At 38.3% G+C, this 19,953-nt stretch overlaps 1 protein-coding gene across 1 annotated transcript in view; it reads right to left on the bottom strand.

The window, feature by feature from the left end:
- Positions 1 to 18,144, bottom strand: part of LOC145245789 (uncharacterized) — a 49,453-nt gene extending 31,309 nt beyond the window's left edge. Inside the window, exons 1-2 of the mRNA XM_080107431.1 lie at positions 17,468 to 18,144; positions 610 to 677 (exon numbers count right to left, since the gene is read on the bottom strand). Coding sequence (XP_079963557.1) covers positions 610 to 622 — 13 coding nt within the window. The 5' untranslated portion in view covers positions 623 to 677; positions 17,468 to 18,144. The remainder of the gene's footprint in view (positions 1 to 609; positions 678 to 17,467) is intronic.
- Between the last annotated feature and the right edge of the window lie 1,809 nt (positions 18,145 to 19,953).

Here is a 19,953-nt window from a genome sequence, read left to right as displayed (position 1 = left end):
GATGAACAGTGGCTTTGTAGAGATACAGGATACCTTCTTTGCAGCAGCCTTCACAATGTCCTCAATGTATTTGTTCCAGTTCATGTTGTCTGTGAATGTTAAGCAGAGAAGTTTAAAGGAAGAAATCTCAGGTAGGGTGTTATTAATCATGGCTATCTGTGATTGAGAAAGCTTCTTGTAATTGTTCAAGGAAGGCAGCTTAGTTTTAATAGCATTAGATGTTACCATCCATTTACAGAGCCATTCCACTACAACACACTAAAGATACTTTTTTAAGGATTCGTCCATTGTCTTATGTATGTATATATCTGTTTTTCCCCTCATGCTTTTTATAGTGTGTTGTATCAAAAATACCCATCTCAGACACAATGTTAAGATCAGGAATAATAGAGGTCCAAGGATCAACCTCTAAGGCAATTTTGCATTAATACTATGCTTCATGCCAGACTTCGTCAAATGCTCTGGATATATCAACGGCTACAGTCTTTTTAAAACAAAAATTCAGTCGATTTTCTTTAAAATAAGCAGCTACTTGATGTAAAATGAAATATTTACAGACTTCAATTTTATTGTGAAATTGAACTCAAACAGAACAGAAACTATACTTACACAGACCCTCCATTGTAAGGGTTAAATTTCTTCAAACATTTTCCTTTTATATCTGAAGTAACCAAAGCCTGGAAAAAAAAATTGAATGAAATTACCCCAAAAGAAAGAGGAATAAGAAAATGTCACATTCTTTTTTCTACTTTCTTAAATATCTACATTTATTTATAAAATTATAAAATTATAAATTACAGATGATCCCAACAAGTTTTAATTTTCTCTTGCCCAAATACTCATCCAATATTACGCTGACAAGCATTTGTTTATGAAATCAAACTTTATTAGTCATAGATAGTCCAAAGAACATATAGTGTTTTTTTTTTAAATGTCGACTGAACTCAGAGCCAAGTATTCTTCAATAGGAAAAAAAAATGACTTATTACTTTTAACATTTGTGAAACAAAGTTACACTCATTAAACCACCAAAGCTCAGGTCCTTGTTTTACTCCTGTTGAAATAATTGGCTTTCTCCTTGATGAATCCCCTTGCTTTTTTATAAGCCCCTGGGATTGACTTTATGAACAGCATAATCACATTAACACACCGGTTCGCACTAGATCACCAAAGTTAAGCAGTGTCAAGCCTGGTCGGTACCAAATAGATAAGTATTTGGGAATACCTGGAATTGGGAATGAAGAAGGACATCGAGACCTCCCTGCCAAAACCGCAAAAACCTAACATCGTCATCTCCTGTAACAAGGATATACACACAACTTGGGACTACTTGTGAATTTAATATTCCCTTGAAACTTCTTCCTATGGAGGAAACTGGTTTAATCTGCCGAAAGTGAATGCCACTGGCATACATATATGATTGATTTTTACTCCAGATTTAAAAAAGATTAATCCTTGTAAAACTTTTACAGCAAGAGCTGTCTTATTACCACCACTGCAAAAAACTTCCTTTTCTTCTTCTGCACCAAAAACCAAATAGTATTTCCATGACCAAAGTTTCTATCCAAGAAATTACCATCTGTTGAAGACACAACTACAAAGAATTTTCCTTTTTTCTTCAGTTTGTTTAATATCGAGTGGAATTTCCATAAACAGAGTTTCTTTTCTAAGAACTCCTCATCTGTGGATAAGATTACTTTCCAGCAGACTTTATCATGGTCGTCTCTAAATCAACGAATAAGTATCAAATTTTGTTCACCATTTTCAATCATTTCATAGTATTCTTCATTATTCAACTGAAAATTAATCTATCTCATTAACCTTTATCCTTAAGTAGCTTTTAGCCTTGATAAGTGTTGACCTATTAGTATGAATTTTTGGAGCTTTAAATTTTAATTTTGTCCAGATTTGTAGTATTACTCATATATGTATATATATTATACACGCACGCACGTAAACTAGCAGGGCAACCGGTTTGCCTGAGTGTAAAATCTGCTTAAATATGATATTTTAATTTCTGCAGATTTTGTATTTATTATTATAAACAATTTTCTATTGATTATTATATTGTACCCAATAATGATTGCAAAAGAAAAAAAAATTACTTGGGTGCCATCAGTAAGAATTGAAACTAAAACATTCAGTACTCTAGCCTTAGTTGTTACAGTTTAAGCTATCGTCAGGCAGATAAGTAATAGTTTTAAAAAATTAATCGACTTTAACATATAAATGCATACTTGTGCATGCATACAAGAGCACTTTAAGTTGATTTACGTTTGCCAAGTTCCAAATTTTTTATTCAATTTTGATCCCTTAGTAGCTATTTTTAATGGTGTTAGAAGGTTATCACAATACAAAATCACTTCCCTAAATAGATAACTCACACAATGCTTCAAGCAAACTATATATATATATATATATATATATGATGATTGCTGTATCTTTCCAAATGATCGCTATCACACTGAGTTCTCCCAATCAGTCCATGCCATCTCAGATGACTCTGCACTCCCACCGCAGATTTTCACATCTTGAAGCAGATGTGACATACAAACTGAGCAATTTCCATCTAGTTGACTTCCTTTGGAGGTTGGAGGCTATTCCTATGAACAATCACGTCTTCTCAAACCAGCAGTAGACTTGCAAATTTTGCTGCATGTTAAACAGATCGTTTGGTTTGGACTAATAGGTGCAAAGTTGATCTGAACAGGAGTTTTATGCGACTTAAGGTGGTTGACGTAGATAGCTTTGGACAAAAGCACTCGTTCACAAGTGTCGCATTTCCAGCTCTGTGTGTCATGGTTAAGACCATCAATTAAACCTTTGCGAAGCTCTCGCTTCAGATTGCTGTGGGCTTGCTTTCTTTTCTCTAGAGCATCTTTTCCGTACAAGCTTTTGCCACTTCGGCCTTTGCAGAATAAGTTCTTCTCATGTGTCGATGTCGATTTGTATAACTTTCAAATTATTCCTTGTAGAGTACCTGAACCTCTTCCTAGACTTGTGTTGAAGGCGCTTGCCATTTTCCAGCTCCCCGTAAAAAATTTGTTTTGCCAGCCTACAAGCTTTCATTCGAACCAGGTGGCCTACCTAATGCATGTGAGATTTGATTACAAGGGTCTCAACACTAGATCAACATGCTCTCACAAGGACTTCAGTATCGGATACTTGTGCTTGCCACTTGATGTTTAAGATACGTCTCAAGCATTTTTGGTGAAATCGTTCAAGCCATTTAATGTGCCTTTGATGCAATGTCCATGTCTCCAATGAATGCAACAGTGTGGTTAGCACACAGGTCTTGTAAACACAGATCTTAGTCCCGTTTGTGATGCCACGATCAAACCACACTCTCTTTTCCAACCTTCCAAAAGCTACAGATGCCTTCTGAATTCGCCTGTGGATTTCAGTGTTGAGACAGCCATCTCTCGAGAGAGAACTACCAAGGTACACATATATACACAGGTTATTCTGTAAAAGTCTGAGGAAGCTACAGACGGCCAAAAAAACAGCCGGGTAGCTGAAACAATAATGTAACTTAACAGAAAGATACGGTAATAAAAAATAAAACGTATATATATATATATATATATATATACACACACACACACATATATATATATATATACACACACATATATATATACATATATACACACACATATATATATACATATATACATACACACACATATACATAAACACACATATACATGATGATGATTGCAAGTCTTGTCAGACGAGTGCCACTCCTTCAGACATTTAAAATCCATGAGCCCAAATACCTGAGGGAGTATCTATACAAAGATGATGTTACAGAGTCTTAGCTTTGTACGACAGCTAAGTCTCTCTCTCGGTTCAAAATGTTGAGATCCAGCAACAAGCAAGAGCAAGATAGCCAGTAACAAATTAAACTGCAGACCAGCTTAATGCGGGTACTGGTCTTCCACTTTATGGTTTTTTAAATCAGAGATTTGCTTCTCCTAGAAAGGTTGCCTTCACCACGGCTTACGGGAGCCCTCTCTACCCCAATACACATATACACACACACAAATATACACGGTGCTAGTTGGCCGTTGACCCAGAAAAAGAGTTCATTCGCCCTTTGGAAGGTCTTGCCGCCCTCCTCACCAAACAAGTCTGGTGGGGGAACCAGTTTAGTCGCCGGCGACCCGACCATGAGGCAGGTAGTATTGGGTTACATGGTACCAGTCGCATATGACATGACCTGACATATATATATATATATATATATACACAAACATACATACGCATATATATATACACACACACACATACACATATATATATATACACACACACACACACACATATATACACACACATATGATGGCAGCAAATTCGCTTTCAAACATTGCCATCGCATTGGCACGCATTGTACAGACATTTGCACCACTAGCAGCACGTTCTTGATGTTCCTTTTTATGTAGGATCAAATGCCGTTTCAAACCGCCTGCCATTTTATACGTCCGCCCGCAGTTGACACAGGTTAACTCTGGTAACTCAAGATTGCTATCTGGCCCACTGCGGAGATGAGTAGTCTGGTGGCTCATCAGCCCAGCTCTGCTCAGACAAATTCCTCCGCACACCTCCACTCCAGACCAATTTGGCGCCCCCTCCCATCCACGGCTCCTTTCACCCTCCATTTTCGGATATCGCGCTTCAGCCGCTCATACTGGGTTCGATGCGCCTCAAACTTGCCCACACCTCTCCGCAAGGTCCTTCTCCACCCTCCGCGATCCAAAGCAAGACTCTCCCAGGTTCTTTCATCAATCTCACATTTTTTTTAAGGTGGATCTTAAAGAATCCTTGAATCTCAATTTACACTTTTGAACCGGATGTCTTCCCTCGGCGAGCTTGCCATAAAGGAGTTGTTTGGGAAGTCGACTGTCTAACATCCTCACCACATGTCCACTCCATCTCAGTCTATGCTTGATAATGTGAGCTTCAATGCTAAGGCATTGGGTCTATTCAAGCACCTCCACATCACTGACATACGTCTGCCAACCCACACCTAAGATTCGCCGTAGGCACATCTGGTGAAACCGCTCGAGACGTCTCAAATGCTCCCTGTTTGTTGTCCAAGTTTCACAATGTAAAATGTTTTTTAACTTGTGATGGGCGGCATGAGATGAATGGATTCGCCAATCATTTTTATAACCAACGGCTGTGCTAAACAATAAATCAAAACGTCGCAAAATTATTATAAAAATCGTTGAATTTTGGATTCAATCAGTTCACCATTGACTACGCGACGGACCGCATTTAATTCTTTGCCGCCATCTTGGTTACTGATCTGAACTACGCCGCCATCTTTGTTCAACATAATATCTCAGAACTTAAGAGGTTAACTACGCGATGGACCGCATTTGATTCTTGGTCGCCATCTTGGTGACTGATCTGAACTATGCCGCCATCTTTGTTCAACACAATGTCTCCAAACTTAACACACAACCATAGAGAAGAGTAGAGAAAACGCATGCGGCATAAACCTTAATCTTAGTTGGCAGCAAGATCCCATGACATGTCCACAAATGCCCGAACAACTTTCCGAAGGCATCACTTGCCCTGCTGATCCGTAACAATACCTCATCATTCAGGGCACCGGATATACTCAGTGTGCTACCCAAGTATACAAACTTAGTGACAACTGCTATCCTTGACCCACAGATATAAACTGATGGCTCATAGTATGGCATGCCCGGAGCAGGCCGATACATTAAGACAGTTTTCAGATTGATGGTCAGGCCCAATGTGGTGCAGGCAACCGCAAAGGCGTCCACAAGATGCTGCATATCAGTCACTGTATGAGCCACCAGATCACAGTCATCCGCATAGAGCAAGTCACGAATCATGTTGGTGAGTACCTTTGTACTTGCATTGAAGCATCTAATGTTGAACAACCCCACCCATTAGTACAGTAACAAATATAGACACCATCAGAGCCCCCCCCCCATGCCATCTGAAAGACCATGGTGAAATACAACACAAAGAGTGTGGGTGCTGGAATGTCTCCCTGCTTAACACCATTTTCTACTGAGATAGGATCAGCCAGCTTTCCCCCAACGTTGATCACAGCCTTCATATCATCGTGGAAGAGCTTTAAGATGGTTACAAACTTGTCAACAGAGCCAAGCTTTTTCAGAATCTCCCACAAAGCATTGACTGTATCAAAGGCCTTGGTTAAATCGATGAACACCTGATACAGCCCCTTTTGCTGCTCTATACATTTCTCCTGCAGTTGTCTGGCTGTAAAAATCATATCCACTGTCCCTCAACATCTTCTGAAACCACACTGCGACTCGGGCAAAATATCGTCAGCAATGTGCTCCAGCATTCTGTCTAGCATGATCCTACAGAGCACCTTGCCAACTACAGACAGCAAAGAGATGCCCCGATAATTTCCACATTCATCTCTGCTACCCTTCCCCTTATATACTACCATCAATGCATCCTGCCAATCCTGCAGAATACACTCATCCCGTCAAGCAGTCTGCAACAATTCCGCTAAGCATTGCATCACCTTGGGTCCAGAACATTTAAAGATCTCCGCATGCAAACGATTCGGGTCAGGAGACTTTCCATTGTTCAGCTTATGGACAGCTGCTTCAACCTCCTGGAGAAAAGGAACCTCTGCCAAGATATCCTTGACCAGATTTCTAGGAATCGACCTAACAAACTCCTTATCAACGTAAGAAGGTCTGTTCAGGAGGTCATTGAAATGCTCCCTCCATCTATGAAGAATGTCGGTAGGGTCTTGAAGAAGATCCCCACCATCCCTTGAGCGCAGAGGAGTGATAGGTGATCTGGATGGTCTGTAAACCGCACGCAGTAGGCTGTATGAGACCTTGGTGTTGTTCGAATCCGAGGCGATCTGTATTTCCTCAGCTTTCTGCCTCCACCATTCATCCTGCATGTTACGCAACCTCTTCTGCATCTTGTGCTTGATTGCCTTAAACTTGTCCCTCAATCGATCTTGTTCCCCATCCGTCAAACCACCCCAGAGATAAGCGTGCAATGCCCTGGTCTTTGAATCAAGCAGAGCCTGAATTTCAGTATCATTCTCATTGAACCAATCCTGATGTTTACACTCACAATAACCTAATACTCTCTCACATACCTCATAGACAGATTCCTTAAAAGCAGGCCAAGTGTTTTCACAATCAATCTCTTCCATCTCCTTAACTAGTTTCTCCCTCACAATAATGTCCCTTAGACGGGCAACATTAAGTCGCTTTGGGATAGCCACACTAGCTCCCCTCATCTTGGGCTTCACAACACACTTAATCTTTGGACGGACCAACCGATGGTCGGTCCAGCACTCTGCACCCTGCATGACACGAACACTGCAGATATCCCTCATCTCACATTTTCTGACTAATATATAGTCTGTCAAGTGCCATTGTTTGGAACCAGGATGCATCCAGGTCGTCTTGTTGTCCTTCTGCTGAAACACAGTGTTACCGATTTTAAAACCCATCTCTGAACAAAACTGCAACAACATCAGACCATTGCTATTACACTTGCCCACTCCGTGTTTACCCAACACATCCCAGGTTTCAAAATCTCTTCCCACCCTAGCATTATAATCTCCAAGAATGAAGATCTTATCAGCAGAGGGAACGCGTCTAACTACACTGCACAAAGCAAGGTAGAAAGCACACTTTTCATCTTCTGTTGCATCCATAGTGGGTGCATAGACACTCAAAAATGTTGTATAATGACTATTTACCAGAGGTAACCTCATAGTCATGATCCGGTCACTCACACCACAGGGAAGTTCTTCCAGGCTAGAAAGAATTGATGCCTTTATAGCAAAAGCCACGCCTGATTCCCTCCTACATCCATCCGCTCTACCACTCCAGAAAATGCTATAGGCTCCAGCCAACTCAGAAAACTGTCCCTCATCAGCCATCCTGGTCTCAGACAGAGCAACTATGTCCATGACACACACACATTATGATGGACTCTCCAGTCGATTTCGACGTATGAGGTTCGGACAACCCATATTTCTAAAACTCATTTATGCTTTTGCCTCTGATGACTTTTTAGTCCAGCAAGGGACTTGCAAACAAGGCCACAAATAGAACATGAATGTGGATTTAACGCTGTAGATATTGGTGCGGCTGCTAGTTGTTTTGCTCTTAGTCTGTTTTCTTTCAGTTGCCTTAAGCTTTCAGATTGAAACCTCTGGAGACCTTCAAAACACCTTGATCTCCATCCTTTTCGGTCATTCACCTCATCTTCAAGACTCCTGTATGGTATGTTCACTGCAGACAAGTTACTCTTCAACTTGTCCTTGTACCTAAGCCAAGGACGTCCGACAATTCTTTTACCACCTTCAAATTGACTGTACATCGCAATTTTTGGAATTCTGTCATCGGGCATCCTCAATACATGACCAGCCCACCGCAATTGCGATTGAATAAGGAATGATTCAATGCCATATATTTTGCATTTTGTGAATAATTCGGCATTTGATACCTTGTTGCGGAGGCTAAGACCACATATGGAGCGTAGACAGCTTTTGTGGAAAACGTCCAGCTGATTAATGTGATGTCTGTATGGGGTCCATGACTCAGATCCATAAAGAAGAATGGAAAGAACAACAGCACGGTAGACAAGGATTTTTGTGTCTAGTCGAATACCCCTTTCGTTCCACAAGTGATGGCGAAGATTTCCAAAGGCAGAAGTGGCCTTAGCAATCCTGTTGACAATTTCATCATCAAGAGATCCGCCCTGGTTCACCTTGCTACCAAGGTAAGGAAAGGACTTGGCATAATTGATATCATGACCGTCGACTTTCAGCCTGCGTGCAGGAAATCTATACTCTGGTGGATTTTGCTTTACGCCTTCAACAATTTTTGGAGTAGGGTGTGGCTGATGCACTACCTCAGTCTTCCTTATGCTAATTGTCAGGCCAAAGGCCTTGCATGCGGCTGAAAATCGATCAAGAAGAACCTGGGCTTCTTCAAAGGATGTGGCTACAAGTGTGGCATCGTCAGCGAAGAGCAAGTCGCGAAGTGTACAAGCATGGTGGGCATGTGCTGGTAAAAAAGCTCCATGCTCTCTTTGTAAAGATATGGAAAGCAGGCAGAGTTCCACAGGACTACAAAGATGCCTGCATCAAACATCTCTACAAAAATAAGGGAGTCAAGAATGTCTGTGACAACCATCGGGGGATATCTCTGCTTTCAATTGCAGGAAAGATTTTGGCTAGGCTCATTCTAAACCGAATCATAAATCATCTCGTTGATAAGGTGTATCCAGAGTCCCAGTGTGGGTTTCGGTCGGGTCGCGGCACCATTGACATGATATTTTCCTTACGTCAGGTGGCAGAAGAGGTCCGTGAGAAAAATCAGGAATTGTATATAGTGTTTGTTGACCTGACGAAAGCCTTCGACACTGTGAATCGCGATGTTCTTTGGCAAGTTTTAAGAAGGCTTGGTATTCCAGAAAACATGCTGAACATGATCATTTCCTTTCATGAGGGGATGAAGGCCAATGTTGTCTCAGATGGTATGATGTCTGATCCATTTGATGTTACGAATGGGACCAAACAGGGATGTGTAATGGCGCCAGTCCTCTTTGCGCTCTTCTTTTCACTAATGCTGAAACATGCATTTGATGATTTGGACTGGTGTCAAGTTTCAATTTTGGTCATCCGGTGGCTTATTTAACCATCAACGGTTTATGGCCAAGACTCTTCTTCGCACCAAAATTATTCGCGACACACATTATATATATATATATATATATATATATATATATATATATATATATATATATATATATACACACACACACACACACATATAAACACATATATATATATATACATACACATATATATACATACACACACACATAAACACACATATATATACATACACATACACATACACATACACACATATATTTACACACACATGATTTATACTTACAAACACTAGTGTTTCATGCTTACGCAATCATCAGTGTAGGTAACAATTTTTGCCGGTTATGAGATTTGAACCCAGCCATAAAGCCACCTTTAGCTCCATTTGCTGAGCCTCTACCTTAAGGCCACTAAACCATTGCCATGGGAAAGAAGGGAATTAAGAACTATTAAACGCTGAATTCTAGCGAATACAATAACAATCTAGAGTGTTTGCAGAAATGGTAGCCGTAAACATTGCATAGGCATCATATATATATATATAAAATAAAGTCAGAATATTTGTCATCAATATAGAACCTACAAAACATATCCTCAAATTTTATTTTTCCAAAATATATAGCTTCCTTTCTTTAAATTATATTCTTAGTATATACTACTTTTCTTCTAATCAATTTCATCGATTTTTATATCCATGCAGATCGATATTTCTTTTGTGCACCCGTGTCAAACCACAAAAACGGATTTAGACCTCAAAAAACATAAATTCATTCATTTTATTATCTTTTATTTTATTATTTTTTAAATAAATATCTTACAATAATTTGACTAATATAGACGTCATCAAAAAAAAAAATGCAATTTTTTTTTGCATATATTTGTTTGATTTTTTTTACTTCAAACTTATCTTGGATATAACATTATTTCTAGAAAAACCGACAGTTGCACAATGTTACTCTATTGTTTCTCATCCCACTCAAGGTGAGGTACGTTCACCGGCTGTACTGTATCATGCTTGTGAGCAGAAAAATTATCCGAGGTACCATTAGTGAATATAAATGACTCCCCATTTCTCAATACTTGTGGCTTTCATTCTGGACCTTCAAATTTATGGCATGCCTTTTTCCAGATGCCCCACCACCCCACAAAAATGGCACTTGAATCTAACTGCTGGACAATCCCTTCAACTCATTCATCATTTCGGGTGAGACGTCTTCCTGCAACCGTTGCAACGTTTTGTATATCGTGGGGTTGAAGGAGATTTGGTTGTGCTGTTCTTGGTTTGACCTTTGTACGTCAGATATCACAAGAGGGTGTGTGGCATTGTTAAAATGAGGAGTTGACTTGTCTGTCACCTCCAGGAAGACCAACCGTGAGGGTACCGGATTGACAGTTACTGGCTGCTGTTTCCGACTGGTAGTACAGGTGCTCTAACTCTTTGGTAGCGCTTAGAGTGGCTGCTCCATCAACAGTTGTAAAATATCGGGATATTTGTAGTGCCATGTCGCGCATGGAAAGGGACCTTGCACTTATCCCCGATGGGCTTTCCTGAGGTCACAATCCTAGTTGAAGAAAGGTCAGCTGATGGTCTATCTGTGTTGCATGTGTGATATTCTGCATAACCTCCCGTTCAGCTGCCCCTTACCTAAACTGAAACTCTTTAAAAAATATGATGACAGTCATGACAGTACAATCTAAAAATAAGCTTAAACCAGGCTTAGGGTCAAACAAATCCAACTTGCCTCCTCCCTAGAGGCTTGCATTCACGACCATCCGTGGGCTTAGAACTAATTTAGCTGATATTGAAACATTTCTAACAAATATCCCGAATATCTTAGCACTAAATGAGACTAACCTACACTCCTCCATCCCCTCTAACTACTTTAACATGCCTGGATATCTCCCACTCTGCCGTAAGGTCTCTGACAAACATATGCACGGACTTGGAGTTTACATTTGTAATACCCTTCCCTTGACTAGAGAAACAAACCTAGAATCGGACGATCAAGCCTTTATGTGCTTTAGACTTAACATGCAACACAACATTAGCTACTTTTATTTTCTCTACCGCTTTCTCTTCACCCAGGACTGCACCATAATAAACAAAGTCTCTGACAGCATAGACACAGCACTCTCCTTCGACACTAGCGCACAAGTACATGTATTTGGTGACTTTAATGTTCACCACAAAAACTGGCTTGGATTCTCTACTTACATAGACACAGCGGGCAGCACATCTCTATATCTCACTCCCTATCACAAATGGTTACGTTCCCAACCCGTTTCCCTGACCAGCAAGAACAACACGCATCACTTCTAGACCTGTTTTTGATCACAGTTCCAGATGATTGTATAACGAATACCGACAGCCCACTTGGGAACGCTGATAATGCAGTGATAATGGTTGAAATCGCCCTAAACTCTAGAGCCAAAACTGAAGAGTCAGTGCTCAAAACAACAAGATATTATTGAAAGGCTGACTGGGAAGCCATCAGAGATCTTATCAGAGATGCTCCATGGGAAAATATTTTTTCTCTTCCTGCTGAACAGTGCGCAAATGAGACCACTGAATGGTTCAAATGGCAATTGAAGCACATGTTCCCATGCAGAAATTTTATAGCAAGCCCCACTCTCCTCAATGGTTTACTTCAACTTGCGCAACTGCCATTGCTCAAAGGCAGCATGCATACTGCAGATTGAACCAACATAAGTCCAGTTCAAACAAACAGAAGTATATAGAAGCTAGAAGTAACTTTAAGAAAGAAATAGCGACAGCTAAAAGAAAATTTAATGAAACCACTTAAAAATGCATCAAAGCACAAAAATTAGGAACTCGTGACTTCTGGAAAATCTACAACAGTGTAGTAAATAATGGGCAATAAACAATTCCCCCACTAACCAACAATAACGAGGTTGTTTGCTCAGCAACCAAGAAGGCTAACATGCTTGCCAGTCAGTTTGCCTTAAACTCCACACTGGACCCTCTAAACCACCCCCTACCTGACTTTCCTATGCGGACAGACGCCACGCTAGCCAATCTGAAAATCACCCCTGCTCAGGTGCATGCTATCATAAAAAACCTTGACACTGCAAAAGCATGTGGACCCGATCTTATCCCAGCTGTGCTATTAAAAAAGTGCTCAGCTGAAGTAGTTCCAGTTCTCTCCAAACTCTACAACAAATGCCTTAATGAATCTTGCTTCTGTGGTACCAGTATTCAAGAATTCTGGCGAAAGAACGGATCCATTAAATTATCGTCCCATGAGTCTCCTCACACTTTTTGCCAAAATATTTGAGACCTTAATTAACCATGATCTAGTCCATCACCTTACAGATGCTAAACTTCTGACTGACCAACAATATGGATTTAGACAAGCCCGTTCCACAGCACACATCCTAACTGTAATCTCTGAACATATATACCACTCACTGGACAAAGCCGGGGAGGGTAGAGCGGTAGCTCTAGATATATCTAAGGCTTTTGACAGGGTATGGTATGAGGGTCTCCTCAGGAAAATTAGATCATACAGTATCACTGGTAGAATACATAAGATAATTAAATCCTTCTTAGATAAAAGAAAAATCCAGGTTGTCTTAGATGGTCGTACATCTAAACAGTATGATATAAATGCAGGAGTGCCTCAGGGGTCTATCCTTGGACGTCTGTTATTCCTAATATTCATAAATGACCTCCCTGACAAAATTGTTTGTGAGATGGGTATGCTGACGACACCATGCTCTATAACAGACACGACAGGAAAACAAATGAACACATATCGAAAGAAATGGCGGAAGCACTAGACGATGACCTCCGATCTGTAGTGGAATGGGGACATAAATGGATGGTCACATTCAATGCTGCCAAGACTAAACTCGTTTCCTTCAATAATTACAAGAAACCTTCTCTACCACCAATAGCAATGGATAATAACTCTTTATCTGAAAGTATATCTTTTAAACTCCTCGGCCTAATGTTCACAGGAAACATGAGTTGGAACAATTACATTGAGAGTACCGCCAGAACCACTGCGAAGAAGGTGGGTTCTCTCTACCGTGCTAGAAAGATACTGACACCTGAAAGTATCCTATACCTCTATAAGGCCACCATTCGCCCATGTATGGAGTATTGTTGTCATATTTGGACTGGTGCATCTGCCACTAGTCGCTCGCTCCTAGATAAGGTTCAAAAGAGAGTCGCCAATCTGATAGGTTCTGAACTGTTATCGAAACTTCAGCTTCTGTCCCATCAACAAAACGTTGCATCCCTCTGCCTGTTCTACAAATACTTTAACGGTGATGCTCTGACGAACTGCAAGCACTTGTACCCTCTCTACGTAAATACCCCCGACAAAGCCAACAAGCAACTAAATCCCACCCGTACACAGTAGAGATCCCTAGATGTAAGAGAGCCTTCTACTCCAGTAGTTTCTTCCCCAGGACAGCTAGACTTTGGAATTCCCTTCCGGGTCCCTGCTTCCTCAATTGTACTTACATGCAGAAGTTCAAGTGTAACGTGAACCAACAGCTTGCTGCCCAACTCCCTACACAGTACCCCTGATGCCTATGTCTCTGATAGTAACCCCCTACAACAAAGTGGCAATGTGCCTTGTTTGGGGTGAAAATGTAATTAAAAAAAAATTTTTTTTTATTTTTTTAACTTTAAGGCAGATGAAAGAGAGTCAGTGAAAAAGGTGGTGCCTTATGCCCTGATAATAAATATTACCAAAGGCAAGATAAGTTACTCTTCTACCTACCTGTATAAGTTTTTTAGTGTCTTAGCTTATTTTAAGGTGTCTTTTTGTTTGTTTGAAACACAAGTAGTGCCAAACGCTTAAGCTAAAACATCAAAGACAGTAGACATGAGTTTGTCACCTCTGGAATCTCGAAAATCGCTCAAAACTCGAGACTAAAACAAAATACTGAGAGAAATCCATCCAATAAATGCCACAGTGATGTTTATATAAAATAAGTTAAAACACCAAACTACTTATCCAGGTAGGTAGAAGAGTAACCTATGTTGCCTTTGGTAACATTTGTTATATATTTGTTGGTACTAATGGAGAGAAGGTATCGTGCTGAAATAATAACGTTATTATTTAGCAACCCATTCTTAACATGGGGAGAGGAGGGTGCTTTGTAACTAGTTTGTACGTTCGCCTAACAATTTAATAAACAAAAGATACCTAAAAAAATTGAAAATACTATATAAAAAAATAGCGCGGTGCCTTCTCTGCATAAGCACCAATTTGTTTCTTTACCACTTGTTTCGGTAAAACATGCCCTCCCCCTATTTTTTTTTTTTTTTTTTTAACCCTAACCTAACTTTTAGTTCGCATTGAAGTCGGTTTAGTTCGGTTCAAATTCTGTATAAGCGCATTTTTCTGTTTTCTACTGTTATTTTTAATTGTAATTGGTCTTGTTATAATTGCTTTTATAGATTTTTTTTTTTTTTTAGACCTTTTGTCGTAACAGTCATGTCTTGGTCTACGAAATTCAAGGAATAGTTCTTCTTCGGTGTTTATTAAGATCGAGCCAATAAATTGATATTTTAAATATGTCGTTGTAAGCAAAAACAATACTACGTACTTAATTGTCATGTTGAAAATAGTAATATATCCAAAAATTAAGAAAATTAATCGAGTAGAACAATTGCTATTGTGTTTTTAGAAAATAAAAATCTATCGCTATAGATAAATATTGCAGCCATGAACAACTAATCTAATATTCGTTTACGAGTTATGTCCCCTGTGTGTAGACTCTTCATTATCTACTTTATTACGTCTAAGAAAAGTGCGATTTTACCCAATTTTCTGTAAAAATTACTTTTAACTATAATTAACTTTCTATTCGATGCATTTTCGTCATCTTTGAATATATTACTATTTTCGGCATGGCAATTAAGTATGCAATATTGCTTTTGCTTAAAACAACACATAAAAAAATGGATCTGTTGACTATCTAAACAAGCACCAGTTCCTCTTTCAACAGTTAAATAAAGGTATTTGTACAGTTTAATCAAGACATTAAAATATTGAATAAAAATTATATTGTACGTACTCTTTATGGAATAAAGTCAGGTGCTAGTGCAAGTGCACTTATCAATCCGCGCTATCTTTTAAATAGTATTTTCAAGTTTAATTAAAGTTTTGATATCTGTTTTTATTAAATTGTAAGGTTAAAGTACAAAATAGGTACAAAACACCCTCTCCATGTTAAGAATGGCTTTCTAAATAATGACATTAATATTTCGGTATTATTATACAAACACCGTGACAGCGAATTAGTAAAATCTTTTACGTAGTATTCTGTTCCGTTTCGGTGTGCTGAACACGAATCTGAAAACTGGGTTAGGGTTAGGGTTAGGGTACATTTTTTTCTACTAATTCGCTGTCACGGTATTTGTATAAATTTACCGAGTACTCGACTCAAAGTTAGAAGTAAACGGACGGTGTTTGGTCAGGTTTTATTCCTGATGTTAAACTTAGTTCGTAATCTAATTTCCGGCGAGAATTTCAGTTACCCAGATTTATTAATTTACTCAACTTTTTTAGGCAAAAGTTAAATCCGTTAACCAAGAATGAGTACTTTGTGCCAAATTTATGGTTTCATTTTTTATTCGATACTAATTCCTAATCCTTTTTAATCTCTAATGTGCATGACGCTGCACCTTAGCGGCGGCACGGATACACATGCAGTAAGTATATATCCTATAAATCCTATATTATATTTCGGTGCTACTGCTACTGAGAGAGTGAGAGAGTAATCCGCGCTATTTTTTAAGTCGTATTTCCAAGTTTAATTAAAGTTTTATGATATATTTTTTTATTCAACTGTAAGGTTGAAGTATACAATAGGTACAAAACACCCTCCCCTCCCCCTGTTAAGAATGGCTTTTTAAATAATAACGTTATTATTTACGTCCGGCGGATCACTCTCTGCACTAGTACCTATATTTCTTACGAGTTTATATGTGACTATGTATTTTTTTTTTATTCAATATATACATATAAAATACTTTTAGCAAGCAAAATCCAATCCCGCGTTTTGCTAATTCCTACCCTCTGATGAGAAGGAAAGTATTTTTTCGAAACTCCGCGGATTAAGGACTATCCACTTATTTTGTGCTTCCTTTTTAAAAGTAAATATGTTTTTAACTCTTTTTCGAAGTGTTTTTTTAACATGTTTTATTAACTACTTGTTCTTATATGAAACTTAACCTGAGAAATATAATATAGAAGTTATTGTAAGATGAAAGTACACAATAGTTAACAATGTCCTTCCCCTCTCCATGGTAAGAATGGGTTACTAAATAATAGCATTATTTCAGGTCCATAAACTGCAGAAGATTTAGAAAGCCAGTCTTAACAGGGGTGGGGATTTATTTACTATTCTGCACTTTCGCGTAACAATTTAATAAATAAAAATCTGGGAAATTGAATAGCCAGAAGTTATTACAAAATAAAGTTTGATATCAGGAAATAATATAACCGAACACTGTTTGCTGCTGCCTTTGAGTCGGTTACTCTTCTGATTTGCAAAATAAATAAATAAAAATAAAACTACGATCAAAGAAAACATAAATACCATTAAGTTTTTGCAACCCGACATTCATTTTGTATAGTCGGTACGGTACGGTACGCCGGTACGGTTGCCTTTCGGCAGTTGTCAAAACTCATTATCAGATTTTCTCGTACCAATATGGGCAGGGCATCCATGGGGAACGATCTATATAAGCACCTTTTAAAATGTAGACAAACAACAAACACACAAAGTTGAAAACAAGAATTTACTTACGGATCTGGATTTTTCTTCTCTTCAACTAAATGGAAGTTTAAATATTAGTTTTTGGAAAACATTATTAATACGAATGTTTATTATTATTATTATTTTTTTTTTTTTAATAAAAAAAGGAACGTAAGATAAGCATTCGTAAAGTCCTATTGTTCTTTTATAATGCATACATCAAAATCCTGTAAATGATAATCTTTTTGACATCTTGATTAGTTGATTTGCCGACGTAAACATTTACTCCTCCGTGGCATTTTAAGTAACGATCACAAAGAACTAAAAGGAATTATTATTATTATTATTATTATTATTATTATTAAACTTTTAATCTTTGATTGTTGGCATTATTCAGTCCGGGGACGTGATTCCGTTTTGTTTCGTCTCTTTTGGAAATGAATCACACACATTTATTTCTTTTCCTTAAAAGAACAAAAATAAATAGTGTCATAAAGTGCATAAATTCAATCCATCCCGATTTTTTTCCCCGGATCAGCAGTAATTAAGAATGTAACATAGTTTTCAACAAAAAAATTTTGTAAGCCGGTATCCATTTTGTAGATAATTCCAAATATTTTTCCTTTTGAGAAAAATTAAAGTAAAAAACCTTTAGTTTTAGTAGAGTTAAAATTAAAATGTATTGTGTTAAGGAAACACCAAAGTATGAATTACTGCCCTTGATTGTGTAACTCTTTTACACGTGTGAGAAGAACGGAAAATACCAGGGGAAGTAATCAACATTTTTTTTTATAACAACATCATTTGAAATTTTATTAAAGTATAATATTTAACACACTTTTTTCGGGTATTATTACGGCCACCGAGATATAGTTATTCTCGGTAGGCTCGGTATTATCTCCTTCTTTCATATGGGACATGAGTTTATTACCTATGATCTGAGACGCCCTCACTCGGCTATTTTTATATCTGCCCAGAGTGTCCCTTGAACTTCACGTGTACGTACAGAGAAATAGTACATTCTTCTGAAAAGGGCACTTTTAAAACAGGAGTAGAAGGGGCAGATGCTTGGGCACCCCTCTCTACACGTCCCTGTCACATATTTAATCTGACATTTATAAAGATGGCCGTGAGCCAAATCCCAGAAAGTCTCTCTCAGGATTACCTCAAAGTGATCATGAGTAGGTTTTGTCTGGCATCTGAGATGCTTTCATTTGTAAGAGAATACCAACGCGACTATAGGGTTATTTTTGTTCCCATCCAGACTCCCCTCTTTTAGAGGAGCTAGGTTTTTTCACATTAAAAAGCAGATCAGTTAAATTGAAACGGTGAGCTTTCAAAATATCTGCTAAATTTTATCGACTAGTTTTGTCTGATTTTCCAACCTGTGACATAGCAAATTAATCCACTGTATTTGTTATCCGATTTATGCAGATTTATTTCTTTTTTTAAAACTTTTTTCTTACTCCAAACAAGTTATGTTGAGACTAGAGTATAAGTGGCAACTGTGATAGGAGCCAGATTTATAAGGACCAACCTGTATGGGAATTTGAGCATCAAGATATTTGTTTACATAATATTTAAATTTCTGCATTTTAATACAGTCAAGGGAGCAGTAATGGAATTCCAAAGGCTAGCAGTCCAAGGAAAGAAGCATTAAGACGAGAAAATCCTTTGATATTTCTAGACATCTACAGTGAATGGATGGGGTTTTGCTGATAGTCGGGTGAGTTGATGATATTTTCATTCAGCAGGTACACGGGTACTAAGCTCATCGGAGTACATTCTGTGGAAGTATTTGCAAAATGAGCAGAGAAATGCAACACTGCGTCGAAGCGACATATGGGAATTATTAGGTTGGAAAATATTTTTGTACCTTGTCTAAAAGGAAGAGACTTGTGGTTGATACACCAGTCCAGACATGACAACAATACTAAATGCACAAGTGAACAGTGACTTCATAGAGATATAAGATACTGGCGGATGTGAGAAGTTTTCTGGTCGAATAAAGGGGGCCCACCTTGTTTGCAATAGATTTGGCAACATTTCTATGTATTTATTTTCAGCTCATTCTGGTTTTAAATGTTGGTCATTTGAGAAGGATGCTATTCGTTATGGCAATTGGTGTTTATTAATAGTTGTTTCTTATAAAACTTTACGTTTTTGATAGAGAGGTTATGTGGCTGAAAATAACTTACTAGAGTTAGTTGTAACTGACTAAAATATTTTATTATTTGATAGACAGGTTAATAGAATTGATTGAATCTGACTAGAATATCTTATTATTTGATAGACAGGTTAATAGAATTAGTTATATCTGACTAAAATATTTCATTTTAGTCACTACGAACTACTAACTCTTGTTGCGGACCAGGATATAATAATACCCTAACTCGCTACAAGAAAATAATGAAACGAATGGAATTGAAGGAAACAAAGACTCAATTGATGGATAAGATAAACGTGTCGTTTATTTACTGTTGAAAGAATGAATGTTTTAGATATAACATGTGTTCATGTCCGCGTGGGTGTAACCA

This window comes from Euprymna scolopes, chromosome 23, assembly GCF_053919585.1.
Source record: "Euprymna scolopes isolate OS-2025 chromosome 23, ASM5391958v1, whole genome shotgun sequence".
Taxonomy (NCBI): domain Eukaryota; kingdom Metazoa; phylum Mollusca; class Cephalopoda; order Sepiida; family Sepiolidae; genus Euprymna; species Euprymna scolopes.
The sequence above is the reverse complement of the archived record's forward strand: the minus strand, read 5'-3'. Positions and strand labels throughout refer to the sequence as shown.